General features: G+C 51.3%; 1 protein-coding gene across 1 annotated transcript in view; it reads right to left on the minus strand.

The window, feature by feature from the left end:
* LOC115472576 (ATP-binding cassette sub-family A member 9-like) overlaps positions 1-15,351 on the minus strand; it is a 200,452-nt gene that overhangs the window by 25,172 nt on the left and 159,929 nt on the right. The window contains exons 27-29 of the mRNA XM_030206869.1: positions 9,329-9,420; positions 5,886-6,006; positions 3,036-3,153 (exon numbers count right to left, since the gene is read on the minus strand). Of these exons, the coding sequence (XP_030062729.1) occupies positions 3,036-3,153; positions 5,886-6,006; positions 9,329-9,420 (331 nt within the window). The remainder of the gene's footprint in view (positions 1-3,035; positions 3,154-5,885; positions 6,007-9,328; positions 9,421-15,351) is intronic.

Consider the following 15,351-nt stretch of genomic DNA (forward strand, 5'->3'; position numbering starts at 1 on the left):
TATGTATTTAATCCACATCCCCTGACTCTGGGCAAGTCACTTAACCCTCCATTGCCCCAGGTACAAATTAGTACCTGTATATAATCATTTATTAAAAGTTTACTATCCTCATCCAGCGTCTGTTTTGAACAGCCTGACTCCGTTCCCACGCCTTCTTTTTCTCGTATAATAAGCAAACCGCTTTGATTGTAACCACAGAAAGGCAGTACATCAAGCAGGGGCGTAGCTAGGTGAGGCCACGGGGGCATGGCCCCCTGCTTTCACCCCCCTGCCGCCGACCCTCCTCCGCCACATTCGAACCCCCCTCCCCCCGCTGCCAACCCTCCCCAGGTACCTTTGCTGGCGGGGGTCCCCAAACCCCACCAGTCGAAGTCCTCTTCAGCGCCGGTCTCGGCACGTTGCTGATCTGGATTCTGTTTCTGTGAGTCCTGACAGAATCCAGGTTGGCAAACGCACCGGACTTGGAGACTGGCACTGAAGGGGACTTCGGCTGGTGGGGGTTGGTGACCCCTGCCAGCAAAGGTACCTGGCAGTGGCGGGGGAGGGTTGGCGGCGGCAGGAGGGGGGGGGGGTCGAAAGGGATGGGCGGAGGGGCAGTGCCACGGGGGGGAGGGGGGGGTCAAAAGTGGCATGGTGGTTGGCGGCACCGGGGGGTGGGGGGGGGATAAAATGTGCCCCTTCACCTCAGGCTCTGGACTCCCCTCCCACCGGTCTGGCTACGCCCCTGATATCAAGTCCCATCCTCTTTCCCTTTTTGGACTTCATGCTTCAATAAACTAGTTAGTCTATAATGTGCCACCAGCCTCTTCGTTGTTTTAACTATTACATAGCAATTTAGTAGGTGACGGCAGAAAAAGACCTGTACGGTCCATCCAGTCTGCCCAACAAGATAAACTCATATGCGCTACTTTATATGTATACCTGACCTTGATTTGTATCTGCCATTTTCAGGGCACAGACCGTAGAAGTCTGCCCGGCACTAGCCCCGCCTCCCAACCACTAGCCCCGCCTCCCAACCACCGGTGCTGCCACCCAATCTCCGCTAAGCTTCTGAGGATCCCTTCCTATTGCTGTATCATATCTCTGGATCCCCACCAGGAAAGAGCTGAGATTCTACCAAGTACTGTCCACCTTCAGGGCAGGTTATTCTTTCCATCTGATTTTCTATGTTATTTCATAGGTAATAAAAATTGCTCGTGAGGGGTTCCCTAAACTTTTCTAGTGACAGATGGGAGCAATAAAAGGCGCACGTCCGACAAAAAATGAAAGTGCCTCGCACACATCTGTAACTATTGCTCTGCACATACCGTGTTTCCCCGAAAATAGGACCTACCGGGGTTTTCCTGCAAATTTAAAATGTAAGACATCCCCCCAAAAGTAAGACCTACCAAACTTTTTTTTTTAAGCAGGGCCGCCGAGAGCCACCTGAGGTCGCCCCCACCCCACCCGAGGTCGGTCGCCCCCCCCTCCGTCGCTCCCGGAACTAACCTGAAGCTCCTTTCACCTTCGCAAGTTCGGATTCGAAGCAGGGCAGACCTCTCCTTCCTTCCGTGTCCCGCTCTCGCCTGTCGTAACGTAACGTCAGGCGAGGGCGGGACATGGAAGGAAGGAGAGGTCTGCCCTGCTGCGCTGCTGCTTGCTGCTCCGAATCCGAACTTGTGAAGGTGAAAGGAGCTTCAGGTTAGTTCCGGGAGCGATGGAGGGGGGGCCCGGCGACCTCGGGTGGGGGGGGGCGACCGATGTTTCCCAGAAAATAAGACATCCCCCGAAAATAAGACCTAGCGCGTTTTGGGGAGGAAAAATAAATATAAGACAGTGTCTTATTTTCGGGGAAACACGGTAGATATCAGCTTGACAAAAGGCACTTTTGTTTTCTTTTGACATGTGCAAAAAAAAAGCCGCAGTTACCGCTGAACCAGCAGGCTCCTCCCCATTACCTCGTAAGTTCTGCATGCATGAAATTTGCATCTATTTAGCTCTCCACTTTAACTGTCAATGACCCACCTATGAGCAGAAAATTCTACTGTCCATCACTTTCCGATCACTCACAGTGAAAATGGAAGGAAAGAGTTAATTTTGGGCAGGACGTTTCGGGGAGGAAGTCCCAGAACAGGCCGCAGGCAGCCTATGAGCAGTGACGATCCTAGGTTGGCTGCCACCCGGGGCGGATCGCCGATGCGCACCCCCCCCAGCGCATCAACTCCCTCCCCCTCCCGGGTGCATTCTTAGCTGCTGGGAGCAGCCGCGCGGCTCTGGCTCCGCTGGCTCCCTCTGCCCCGAAAGTAACCTGTTCCAGGGCAGAGGGAGCAGGGAATCAGCGGAGCCGACAGGCACGCGGTTGCTCTCTGCGCCCCTCCAGCGGCGTGCACCTGGGGTGGACCGCCCCCACCGCCCCGCCCTTGGTACGCCGCTGCCTATGAGTGCCGCTGCCAGGTGAAGACGCTGAGAGGATTTTAAGGGGTGGCCGGGTCTGACGGGGGTGCATACACCACAACACACTTACCCTATACACGCCACCGACATAAGGGCCGACTCTGCCCCTAGACTGCCCACACATAGCTGGTTTTGGCTTAGGTGGTTGGAGGGTATATTCAGCACTGCTATCTGATTAACTGGCACTGGAGATCAGTGGATAGTCACGCACAGGTGATTTAACCAGGCAAGAGCCCAATCGCTTTTCTCCACCACCGCCAACTCCAGGCTCCGCCCTTTCTGCCTCGCCTCACCTCATGCTTGGAATAAACTCCCTGAGCCCAAACGCCAGGCCCCCTCCCTGCCCATCTTCAAATCATTGCTCAAAGCCCACCTCTTCAATGTCGCCTTCGGCACCTAATCACTACACCTCTACTCAGGAAATCTAGACTGCCCCAACTTGACATTTCGTCCTTTAGATTGTAAGCTCCTTTGAGCAGGGACCGTCCTTCTTTGTTAATTTGTACAGTGCTGCGTAACCCTAGTAGCGCTCTAGAAATGTTAAGTAGTAGTAGCTTTGAATGTCGACCCTAAAGAGATCAGGAAACAAATGCAATATTTACCTTTTTTGACGCAGAAAGAGACATTTTTGGTGGCTGCCTTCTTCTTCTTTTTGAAAATGGAACTGGCCCTTTGATCCTTGTACTCCTTTCGCAGGCTGCTGGCTACAATGACTGCGTTCTGAGAAGGTCAGAAACGAGAGACATTGAAAAGGAATGAGAGCTGCAGCTCACCACAGTGGCGTAGCGAGGGGGGCTGCCACCCGGGGGGGTTCGCCGTTGCACCCCCCTGGGTGACATACCCCCCCCCCCTTGGCGCATCAACACCCCCCCCCCCGACCCAGTGCCCACCCTCTTCCGTCCAACCAGCTCCCTATCTTTAAAAAAATATCGGAATGCTCGCGCCTGCATGTAAAAGAAATGTGCAGCGTCTCATTGGGCCTTCCCTCGCTCTGTCTGTCCCGCCCTCTGCTGACGCAACTTCCTATTTCTGCAAGGGCGGGACAGCCAGAGCGAGAGAAGGCCCAATGAGACGCTGCACATTTCTTTTACATGCAGGCGCGAGGATTCCAATATTTTTTTAAAGGTAGGGGGAGCTGGTTGGACGGAGGAGGGTGGGCACTGGGGGGGGGTGTCAATGCGCCAAGGGGGGGACAGCTGGCAGGGAGCACCCCCCCCCCGAGCTGACACCCGGGGTGGACCGCCCCTCCTGCCCCCCCCCCTTGCTATGCCACTGGCTCACCTGTCTTTGCTTGAATATTATTCAGTACAGCGACGCTAGTTTCATCCGTTACAATATCGGTGCTCCTGTTTCCTGGGTCTGTTTTTTTTTTTTTTTTAAGTTACAGTTCTCCAGAATAATAATAATAGGGAAATGACCTTCTCCTTATTTTGCTCGGCTAGAGGGTCAATGGAGCACAATGTTAGGGTTGGAGGCAGGGGCGTAGCCAGACTTCGGCAGGAGGGGGGTCCAGAGCCTGAGGTGAGGGGGCACATTTTAGCCCGCCCCCGGCGGCGCCGACTCCCCCCACCATTATCGACCCCCCCCCCGGCGCCTCCGACCCCCCCGCCGTCGCCAACTTTGTCGACCCCTGCCGCCAACCCTCTCGATCCCCCGCCGTCGCCTACCTTTGCTGGTGGGGGACCCCAATCCCCGCCAGCCGAGGAGGTCCTCTTCTTCCCGCGAAGGCTTCGTTCTGTTTCTGACGTCCTGCACGTTGTATGTGCAGGACGTCAGACTCACAGAAACAGAACGAAGTCTTGCGCCGGAAGAAGAGGACCTCGCTGGCTGATCTGCAAGGCTTCGCGATCCAGCCTCATTTTACCACAAAGGTCTTTTTTAAGACCATCACAATTGCATGTCGTTACTTCTGGCTTTTCATTTTTCAATTAAGTTTTAAAGACTCCTGATGTAGGCCATCTGGCCGAAACACAACGTTGTGTTGATTTACCACTCCTGCGGTCCTGTCTTTGGATAGCCTGGTTCTCACTCCCACTTCCCTTTAAATTGGGGAGTGAACAGAAGACTGAGTATAGACCTCCTCAATTAAGTTCCCATCATTCAGTGACAGGCCTTTCTGCTAATTAGGATTATAACCATGGCATGTCCAAGTCATTCCTAGCACTTATCTCTTCTTCGTCCTACTATATCTATATATCACACTTTTGCAAAAATACAATAAAAGGTATTCATTCTTTTATTACGCTCGCATAACCTATTATAAGATTTTCCTCCACTAAGGAGTGAAGTTATCAACATGGGCTACTGTTAAGATGGGTTATTTTGCCACTAACTGGTGCTATTTTAGCCCAGGCCTCGTTTTATGCAATAAGATCGGGGGGGCCGATACGCAAAAGTCCCCATAATGCACCGCTCGCTATTTCCACCTTGGTAAAAATGACTGAGGTGGACATAGTAAGCGAAGCGAAAAAGAAACTACATGCAAATGAGCTGCACGGTAAAAGTCTGTGCAATCCATTTGCATGTGATTTGTATTTTGAGCCAGGGCATGCACATAGCAGTCAATCGGTAAGCGTGGTTGCTATGCACATGTATCGAAGAGCTAAGCGTGACTCCATGGCGAGGACAGTAAAGCCACTGCTGGTGTGGGCTACCCAGATTCATCATTCTGCTTTCGCTGGGCAAGTCTGTGCCCACTCACCCTCTGGCCAGCTCCACAGCAAGCTGAGGTTGAAGGTGGTGTGTGGGGGACAGCAGACAATGGGGGATCCAACGCCGCTGGTGTGTGGGGGTGCTCTGAGTTCCTGCCAGAGGTCTTTGCTCTGCTGGCAGTGGAGGGTTTTCCTGCAGAGGATGTCGACGCTACTGGCCTGTGGAGGGGGGGGGGGGGGTGCTCTGATTTCCTGTGTGGGTCATAAGTGGGCTCAATCTTCCATCCCACCCCATTCCTCAGCCCCGCACACAAAGCTCTCGCAGCCGACAGCTCCAGGAACACATCAGAGGACCACTACCAACAGCTCCTGACCTCCCATTAAAATTTTCTCAGACAAGGTAGGCGTTCATTTCTCTGTATCGGTCAGAAATGAATATGATTCGCATGGAATGCACATTTGAATAGTAACGAGCTCATTATCATAGTTTTACATTCTGGTTGGCTGCCACCGCGAACGGAAAAAAGCCCGCAGGGCTCCTTTGTGCATGTCTCGCAGAATACCGTCCTTGCTAAACCAGCTTCAACCGGTCTAAATCACACGTGGCTGCCCTGGTAAGTTTTTTGTATCAGGACCCTAGTTACTGATAACCAGGGTTAACAGGAAAATAACACATCTTTATGGCGGGTCCATGTTGATAACCCTCCTTAGTATGCTCTTGAGTTGCAAACTCTGTACTTCTTTGTCTCTGTCATGAAAGAAAATCATTTGCATAAATAACTGATTAAGTAATTGGTTTACCTCTTCATTGGTTTCCGATGCCATGAGGCTACTAACCCGCTCCCTTTCAGCACGGACATCCTCATCTTCTCCTACTGGATCCTCAGGGTTCTGCAAGACTTTGTGTTTTCTGGGGAGAATCCTGACAAGAGGAAAAGGCTCCGGTCATTCACTGCCATTTTAGCGCTGATGGAACTTCAGGTTCTGCCAGGTACTTGTCACCATAGCCACCGAGAAGGGGGACAAGGGGGGGGGGCCCGGTGCAGGGGTCTCTCTCGCTCTCTCTCCTGCTCCTGACGGGACCCGGGTGATCGCGTCCCGACAGCAGCAGGAGAGAGAAAACTCCGGCGACAGGCCCCTCCCTTGCATTGCCTGCCTAGCAGCTGCTGGGCCCTCAGGCCGCGCATGCTCAGTTTTGAGACTGAGCGTGTGTGACCTGAGGAAAGCAGCCACAGGGGAAGGCAATGCTGGACAGAAGAAGGAGCCACGCTGCTTGCAGCTGGCGGGGCCAGCCAAGGTACTTCAGGCGGGTGAGCGGGTGGGGGGGGGGGGGGGGGGGCGGTGGCGATGATGATTTGGGGGGGGGGGGTGGTGGCAGTGGCGATGACGATTCTGCCCCAGGCCCAGCGGCGGTGGTTCTGCCCTGGGCCTGGCGGCCCTGCTTGTCACATGGATTGGCCCCTGTTGGAAGCAGGATACTGGGCTGGATGGACCATCGGTCTAACCCAGTATAAATACTTTGGCAAGACTAAGGGGCCGTGTACGGTACAGTAGGTTTTGCAATTAACTGCATATTAACAGCAAAGATTAACATGCAGTAAGTGCAAAGTCCATGCGGTAAATGTGATGGTGGGGTGGGGGGGGGGGGGGGGGCTGCCCTGCATTTACCGCAAAGGGCACTCATTTAGTGCAGGTTCAGGTTGCATTTATCCGCTATGGAAAACCAACATCATAGTGGTTTACAGTTATCAGGTATGGTTGAGCCAATGAGCGCTGACTACCGACTGCTACAGGAGAGGCCGCGGGATAGTGTACCGCGGTTGAGGAGGCTTTTTGATCATCAGTTGTTCTATTCTGCGCCCCTACGTCTTGCCCCATCCTTGGCCACCTTTAAATCTAGACTGAAAGCCCACCTCTTTAACATTGCTTTTGACTCGTAACCACTCGCCTCCACCTACCCTCCTCCTTCCTGTACACATTAATTGATTTGATTACTTTATTTTTTTGTCTATTAGATTGTAAGCTCTTTGAGCAGGGACTGTCTTTCTTCTATGTTTGTGCAGCGCTGCGTACGCCTTGTAGCGCTATAGAAATGCTAAATAGTAGTAGTAGTAGTAGTACTTGTGACCTGGATTGGCCACTGTTGGAAACAGGATGCTGGGCTTGATGGACCTTCGGTCTGTCCCAGTGTGGCAACACTTATATACTTATGTACTTGGGATTCTGAATGGAATCTTGCTAGTCTTTGGGATTCTATATAGAATGTTGCTACACTTTGAAATTCTGCATGGAATCTTGTTATTCTTTAGAATTCTAGAATCTTGCTACTCTTTGGGGTTCTACATGGAATGTTGCTACTATTTGGGTTTCTGCCAGGTACTTGCCCCATCCTTGGCCACCTTTAAATCTAGACTGAAAGCCCACCTCTTTAACATTGCTTTTGACTCGTAACCACTTGTACCCACTCGCCTCCACCTACCCTCCTCTCCTCCTTCCTGTACACATTAATTGATTTGATTTGCTTTATTTCTTGTCTATTAGATTGTAAGCTCTTTGAGCAGGGACTGTCTTTCTTCTATGTTTGTGCAGCGCTGCGTACGCTTTGTAGCGCTATAGAAATGCTAAATAGTAGTAGTAGTAGTAGATTTTCAACAGTAAGTGTCAGACCCCTGAAGCAGACGGATATTCCGTCGAAACACGGCCCTGTGTGCTGCTGAATAAAGTTTGTTTTATGTACCTCAGGCTGCGAAGATTTTTTGGTCCACCCCTACTCTTTGGATTTCTGTTTTGACTGCACGTAGGGTGTTTTATTTATTTTTTTTTTTTTACCTTAACCTCTGGGTTTTGTTTGGAGTGCAGTATCAGCATTAGGAGAGGCTTAAGGAAAGAGCTACAAATATTGATAGGAAAACAGGGAGCCTATTTTAATTTTTATAGATTTACATTGTCTAACTTACCATCACAGTTCATATGTGAAAATGTTTTTAGTACATAACTTCTCAGCAAAGCTTCAAGGTCTCCCCAACGTTGGCCACCGTTCTGCGGTATACAGGGGATAGCGACCGAACAACAATTCCAGTTGTGCTCACGGAGCAGTGGCGTACCAAGGGGAGGGGGGGGGGGGCGGTGGGGGCGGTCCGCCCCGGGTGCATGCCGCTGGGGGGTGCCGCGGCGCGTGCCTGCTCTGAGTTCGCTGACTTCGTGCGTTCGCTGCAGCTCCCTCTGCTCTGCCCTGGAACAGGTTACTTCCTGTTCCGGGTCAGAGGGAGCTGCAGCGAACGCGTGAAGTCAGGGAACTCTGAGCAGGCACGCGCTGCGGCACCCCCCCCCCAGCGGTGTGCACCCGGGGGGGTCCGCGCTGCATCGGGGGGGGGGTGCTGCACCCGGGGGGGGGGGTCCGCGCTGCATTGGGGGGGGGGTGCTGCACCCGGGGGGGGTCTGTGCTGCATCAGGGGGGGGGTGCTGCACCCGGGGGGGGGTCCGCGCTGCATTGGGGGGAGGGGGGGTGCTGCACCCGGGGGGGGGTCCGCGCTGCATCAGGGGGGGGTGCTGCACCCGGGGGGGGGGGGTCCGCGCTGCATCGGGGGGGGGGGTGCTGCACCCGGGGGGGAGGGGTTCGCGCTGCATTTGGGGGGGGGGTGGCTGCACCCGGTGGGGGGGGGGGTCCGCGCTGCATCGGGGGGGGGGTGCTGCACCCGGGGGGGGGTCCGCGCTGCATCGGGGGGGGGTGCTGCACCCGGGGGGGGGGGGGTCCGCGCTGCATTGGGGGGGGCGGGGCGCCGCCCCGGGTGTCTGCCCCCCTAGGAACGCCACTGTCACGGAGTCATCCTCTCTTGACTGAAAATATGGTTTCTCTGATGCAGCGGTTAGTACACTGCTAAATGGCGGCCAATGTCGGGAAGATCTTGAAGTTTTGCTAAGTACAAAAAAACATTTTTCATATGAACTGTGATTGAAAGTTATAAAATATAAACATATGGAAATTAAAATAGTCAATTTAATAAAGAGAGGATGGGAGGTTTTTATGCCAATGATTGATATTTAAATGGATATTGGAAATTAAAGGCTTTTCCTTCTTTTTTTAAAGATATACATGGACATGCTTTTGGAAACGAATGAACTGACCGTATTGATTTGAGTGAAGTCATTTCTAAATTAAGAACAGTAAAGTGGTTACCAGATGTCTTACGGAAGTATAATTGAAGACAGTAGCATTTCTAGGTTTGTATTATTCTTGGACAGACCTGAAGACAGGATCTTTGCTTATCATCATCTTTCCATATTTCATTTCCAGACAGCGCAGAAGGAAAAGGAAGATCACGAAGTGCACAGTGGACTGGAAAAGAAGAAAAATGAAGGCAGATAAAGAGCATATGGCCTCTCTAATCCACCCACCCTTCCCTCTCCCTATCAGGGCCGTGCTTAGGGTCTCCGGCATCCCCCTGCAGTTGGCCCCGCCCCCCCCCCCAAAACGATCGCTACACTAACCGCCCTCTTCTCCCCAGATCCTTTCCCTTTTTTTTTTGCTTAAATTTACCTCTGTCAGGCGGCAGCGTAGCGTTAGTGAGAAGGAGGCGGTGCTCCCCCGCCCCGACGTGTCAGTCTTCCCTTCGCTCAGTGTCCCGCCTTCTTCTGATGTCAGAAGAAGGCGGAACTGAGCGAAGGGAAGACTGACACGTCGGGGCGGGGGAGCGCCGCCTCCTCACTAACGCTACGCTGCCGCCGGACAGAGGTAAATTTAAACAAAAAAGGAAAAGGATCTGGGGAGAAGAGGGCGAGGTAAGCATGGTACGGCGGGGCGCCCCCCAGAGGATGGCGCCCTCCTGCCATGCTTACCTCGCTTACCGTGTTGGCATGGCCCTGCTCCCTATGTACTTGTCCCGAGCTTTCTTGAATTCAGATAGTCTTCATCCCCACCACCTCCACTGACAGGCCGCTCCACACATTCACCGACCTTGCCATGAACAAGTATTTCCTCAGGTTACTCCTGAGTCTGTCTCCTTTCACCTTCATCCTATGTTCCCTCATTCCAGAGCTTTCTTTCTGCTTCTCATGCATTTATACCATGGAGGTATTTAAATGCTCTAGGGTGGGGCAGTCTGCCCGAGGTGCCGGCAGCGACGGGGCGCATGCAGGAGGCACGCGCTGTTGGCTCTGCCGGTCCCCTGCCCCGGAACAGGAAGTTGACATCCAAGGGGGCAGGGGAGCGGCAGAGCCGACAGCGCGTGCCTGCTCCGCACACCCCCTTGCGTGGAGGAGGGGGATGGGTGTGCACGTGCTCCACCTCAGGTGCCATATAAGGCAGGTAAGCTGCTGTTTAAATGTCTCTATCATCTTTAAATCTGTCCCTATACTCTTTGAGAGGAAGACCACTGTCTATTTTAGTAGCTGAAAGGGTCTTTTACAAAGGATGTGCTCTTACTAGTATAAGACTACTCGGTGATAAATCTGAGGTCACAATTTGATGGGGTGGAGGGGGAGAGACGCCACAGACCGTGAGTTTCTGCGGAGCAAAGGTTTGCAATTCTGTCCTACTAGTCAGACATCTAATTGAGTTTTTGGGAATCCATAGCTAGTATGCATAAGATATATCAAAGATACACTGAAGATCCAATATATGGAAATACATCTCTTTGTACTTTTAAGGACGGGCTCGAGTATCAGCATTAATGCTCGTTATATATTCAAGCAGAATGCCGTGGCATCCGACTACGTACAACATTCAGAGTCTTGTTACAACTTTGGAGTGACTCAACGGATAGATACCGACAGCGACTCAATTGACAGATATATTGATTGTGGAGTTTCCTTTGCACTCGTAACGGTTGCGCCGCCGCGTCAGTTTGGTGCGGAGCAACATGAATTTCTCCTCATCAGCTGTTGGAGGACTGTCAAGATAAGTACATCGTTTCTTGTTAAGACTCTTACTTTTCGTTGAGTGGGAGGGTGCAGTCTGTTCTTCTTGTGAAGGGTTGTTGATGTTATATGTGTATTGATGTGTACTGATGACATGATAGAGGTCTATAAAATAATGAGTGGAGTGGAACAGGTGGATGTGAAGCGTCTGTTCACGCTTTCCAAAAATACTAGGACTAGGGGGCATGCGATGAAGCTACAGTGTAGTAAATTTAAAACAAATCGGAGAAAGATTTTCTTCACCCAACGCATAATTAAACTCTGGAATTTGTTGCTGGAGAACGTGGTGAAGGCGGTTAGCTTGGCAGAGTTTAAAAAGGGGTTAGACGGTTTCCTAAAGGACAAGTCCATAGACCGCTACTAAATGGACTTGGGAAAAATCCACAATTCCGGGAATAACATGTATAGAATGTTTGTACGTTTGGGAAGCTCGCCAGGTGCCCTTGGCCTGGATTGGCCACTGTCGTGGACAGGATGCTGGGCTCAATGGACCCTTGGTCTTTTCCCAGTGTGGCATTACTTATGTACTTATGTTTATGAAGTGTGGGTAACAGCACTATACACATGTGATTTTATATGTACATAAGATTTTAATGTAAAATTTGTGGTATGGAATGAAGATTGTGTAAGAAGTCATAGTTGTGGTAATAGATTGTTTCATTCTGTTTTATTCTGTCACTAGTAAAAAAGGCCAGTTTCTGACACAATTGAAATGGGCGCTAGCAAGGTTTTCCTCAGTGTGTGTATGTTTGAGAGAGTGTATGTGAGAGTGACTGTGTGTGAGAGAGAGAGAGTGAATGTGCGAGTATGTGTGTGTGAGAGAGAGAGAGAGAGTGAGTCTGGGTGCGAGTGTGTCTGTGAGAGAGAGTGTGAGTGTGTGAGAATGAGAGTGTCTGCAAGTGCGTATGTGAGACACAGTGTGTGAGAGAGAGTGTGTTTCACACAGATACAGTGTGTGCGAGAGAGAGTGTGAGACAGAATCTCTGTGAGACTGAGTGTATGAGACCAAGAGAGTGTGTGAGTGACTGTGTGACACATAGAGAGTGAATGTGACACAGTGTGAGACATAGAGTGTGTGAGAGACAGTGTGAGAGTGAGAAAGACATTGACTGTGTGAGAGAGTGTGTGTGTGACAGAGATACCTCCCCCCCCCCCCCCCCCATCTCTGGTGTCAGGCCCCCCCCCTCCTGCCCTCTCTCTGGTGTCAGCCCGCCACTCTCTCTCTCTCTCTCTGGTGTCTGAGCGTTACTGTGCAGGATGCTGAGCTCTGGCTGTGCTTCAAGGAACTGACCAATCCTATTTAATAGAATGCACCTCCAACATTCTGAAGCCGAGAAAGCTCGTGTGGTTGGTTACTTCTGCTTGTGACGAACCCGGAAGTACGTGATGTCAATTCAGGAGATGGATACAGAGAGCAGGAATGCCTCAGCCATGCAGTCAGCTTCAGAATGTTGGAGGTGCCTTTTATTATGTAGGATATGCACGACTGGAAAACAACAATGTAAATTCTCTGCACATCACACTTTTTATTAAGTGGGCCTTTTGCAAAGGTGCACTAGCGTTTTTAGCTTGCACTAAATGCTAGAGATGACCATCAAGCTTATTTTCGAAAGAGAGACGCCCATATTTTGACCCAAATCGGGAGATGGGCGCCTTTCTCCCGTGGGCGCCCAAATCGGTATAATCGAAAGCCGATCTTGGGCGCCTCCAACTGCAGTCTGTCGCGGGAATGAACAAAGTTGACGGGGGTGTGTTGGAGGCTTGGTGAAGGCGGGACTGGGGCGTGTTTATCGGCCGAGGAGAGATGGGCGCCCTCAGCTGATAATCAAAAAAAAGAAGGGCGCCAGAAGCGAGAATTTGGGTCACTTTTTCTGGACCCTTTTTTATCACGAACAAGTCCCCCAAAAGTGGCCCAAGTGCCCAGATGACCACCGGAGGGAATCGGGGATGACCTCCCCTGCCTCCCCAAGTGGTCACTAACCCTCTCCCACCAAAAAAAAAAAGAACTTTAAAAACTTTTTTTTCCAGCCTGTATGCCAGCTTCAAATGTCATACCCAGCTCCATCACAGCAGTATGCAGGTCCCTGGAGCAGTTGTTAGTGGGTGCAGTGGACTTCAGGCAGGTAGACCCAGGCCCATCCCCCCCCCCCCACCTGTTACACTTGTGCTGGTAAATGGGAGCCCTCCAAACCGCCCCCAAAACCCACTGTACCCACATCTAGGTGCCCCCCTTCAGCTATAAGTGCTATGATAATGGTGTAGAGTTGTGGGCAGTGGGTTTTGGGGGGGATTTGGGGGGCTCAGCACCCAAGGGAAAGGAGCTATGGACTTGGGAGGTATTTAAATTTTTTTTTTTTTAACTTTTTAGAAGTGCCCTCTAGGGTGCCCGGTTGGTGTCCTGACATATGAGGGGGACCAGTGCACTACGAATCCTGGCCCCTCCCAAGACCAAATGCCTTGGATGTGTTTGTTTTTGAGCTGGGCAGCTTCGGTTTCCATTATTGCTGAAAACCGATAGTGCTCAGCTCAAATCCGCACAAATCCGATGCATTTGCCCGGCACCAACCGTATTATCGAAACAAAAGATGGATGCCCATCTTTTTCGAAAATACGGTCTGTCCCGCTCCTTCGCGTACCCGTCCTCGGAGATAGTCGCCCATGGAGATGGGCGTTTGCGATCGATTATGCTCCTCCACGTATTCCTATGGGTGTCTCTAGCATTAAGTGCGCACTAAAAATGCTAGCGGGCCTTTGTAAAAGATCCCCTAAATTAGATGCTGGGAAAAATAATCCAAATTAACGACACATTTCTTCCCTTTGTCTGCACTGTATTTTATTTATTTGTTGCATTTGTACCCCACATTTTCCCACCTATTTGCAGGCTCAATGTGGCTTACATAGTACCGTCAGAGGCGTTTGCCCAGTCGGTGGATAACAAATACAAAGTTGTATAGTGATCGTATGAGGTATAAATAGAGGGTCGGAATGGATGAAGATTGCGTGTTGTCCTGTTCAATCATAGTCGTGCTGTGTTGGTACGTGAAGAGGGTTACGTGGGGTCGTTGGGGTTAGAATGGATGAAGATTGCGTGTTGTCCTGTTCAATCATAGTCGTGCTGTGTTGGTAGGTGAAGAGGGTTACGTGGGGTCGTTGGGATCAGAATGGATGAAGATTGCGTGTTGTCCTGTTCGATCATAGTCATGCTGTGTTGGTAGGTGAAGAGGGTTACGTGGGGTTGTTGGGGTAGGCCTTTTCGAAGAGGTAGGTTTTTAGTGATTTCCTGACGTTCAAGTGGTCGTGGATTGTTTTCACAGCTTTTGGGAGCCCATTCCATAGTTGTGCGCTTATGTAGGAGAAGCCGGCTGTGTAAGTTGTTTTGTATTTCAGTCCTTTGCAATTTGGGTAGTGTAGGTTTAGGTAGGATCTTGATGATCTGACTTTGTTTCTTATTGGTAAGTCTATAAGGTCTGTCATGTATCCTGGGACTACGCCGTACATGATTGTGTATATTCTGTACAACCTCTTAATTGATCTCACTGGAGACACAGCATAAAAAGTGAGTCTGTGCACGAACGGACATATTGCTGCTGTGGTGATAACCAGAATTCAACAGGCCCACCCAGATGCAGCACCACACTGCTCTCATCCCCCTTCTCCTCCACGGCGGCCCAGCATCTGCATTCTGGTCTCTGAACCCAGCGACTCATTCTCACTGCTTACGCTGGCCCCGCTGGTTTCCGTGTGCCGTGTTCCGCCAGACAGGAAACAGGCAATGATGTCAGTGAGGGCGGGACGTGGCAGATGGAAGCCTGTGGGGCCGGCGCAAGCAGAATGAATCGCTGCAGGTGCTGAGGACGCCTGTACCAACATCAGGGAGGGACGGAGTTCAGAGACAGGAACGCAGATGCAGGGACGCCGCAGAGGAGAGGGAGAAAATGTGGGCTAGGTGAAAAAAACCCCCTCATGTTCTTAAAATATTTGTCCGGGATGATATTTGTGGTGTGTGGTTGAGGAGGGGGGCATGTGCGCATGGAAGGGCCCATCCGATTTACCTCTGGGCCAGGGGCGTAGCAAGGTGGACTAAGTGGACACCATAAACCTACACAATTAAATGCTGAATATTGTACTTAATCACGTAAGAGAAAACCAGATGCACAAACCTGGATTTTCAATGCCAGGGCCCAGACATGAATACTGGAGCATACAGCTAGTGCTAGCTAAAAACACAATGCCCACCGGTTGAATATTTACCCCCTACGTTTCTAGATTTAGCCAGAGTGGCCCCAGGGGTGGTCTTTGACTAATGCAGACTTTCAGCACTAGCCGGCAAACACTGCAAGTGAAAGCCTAA

This window comes from Microcaecilia unicolor, chromosome 6 (assembly GCF_901765095.1).
Source record: "Microcaecilia unicolor chromosome 6, aMicUni1.1, whole genome shotgun sequence".
In the NCBI taxonomy this organism is placed as follows: Eukaryota; Metazoa; Chordata; class Amphibia; order Gymnophiona; family Siphonopidae; genus Microcaecilia; species Microcaecilia unicolor.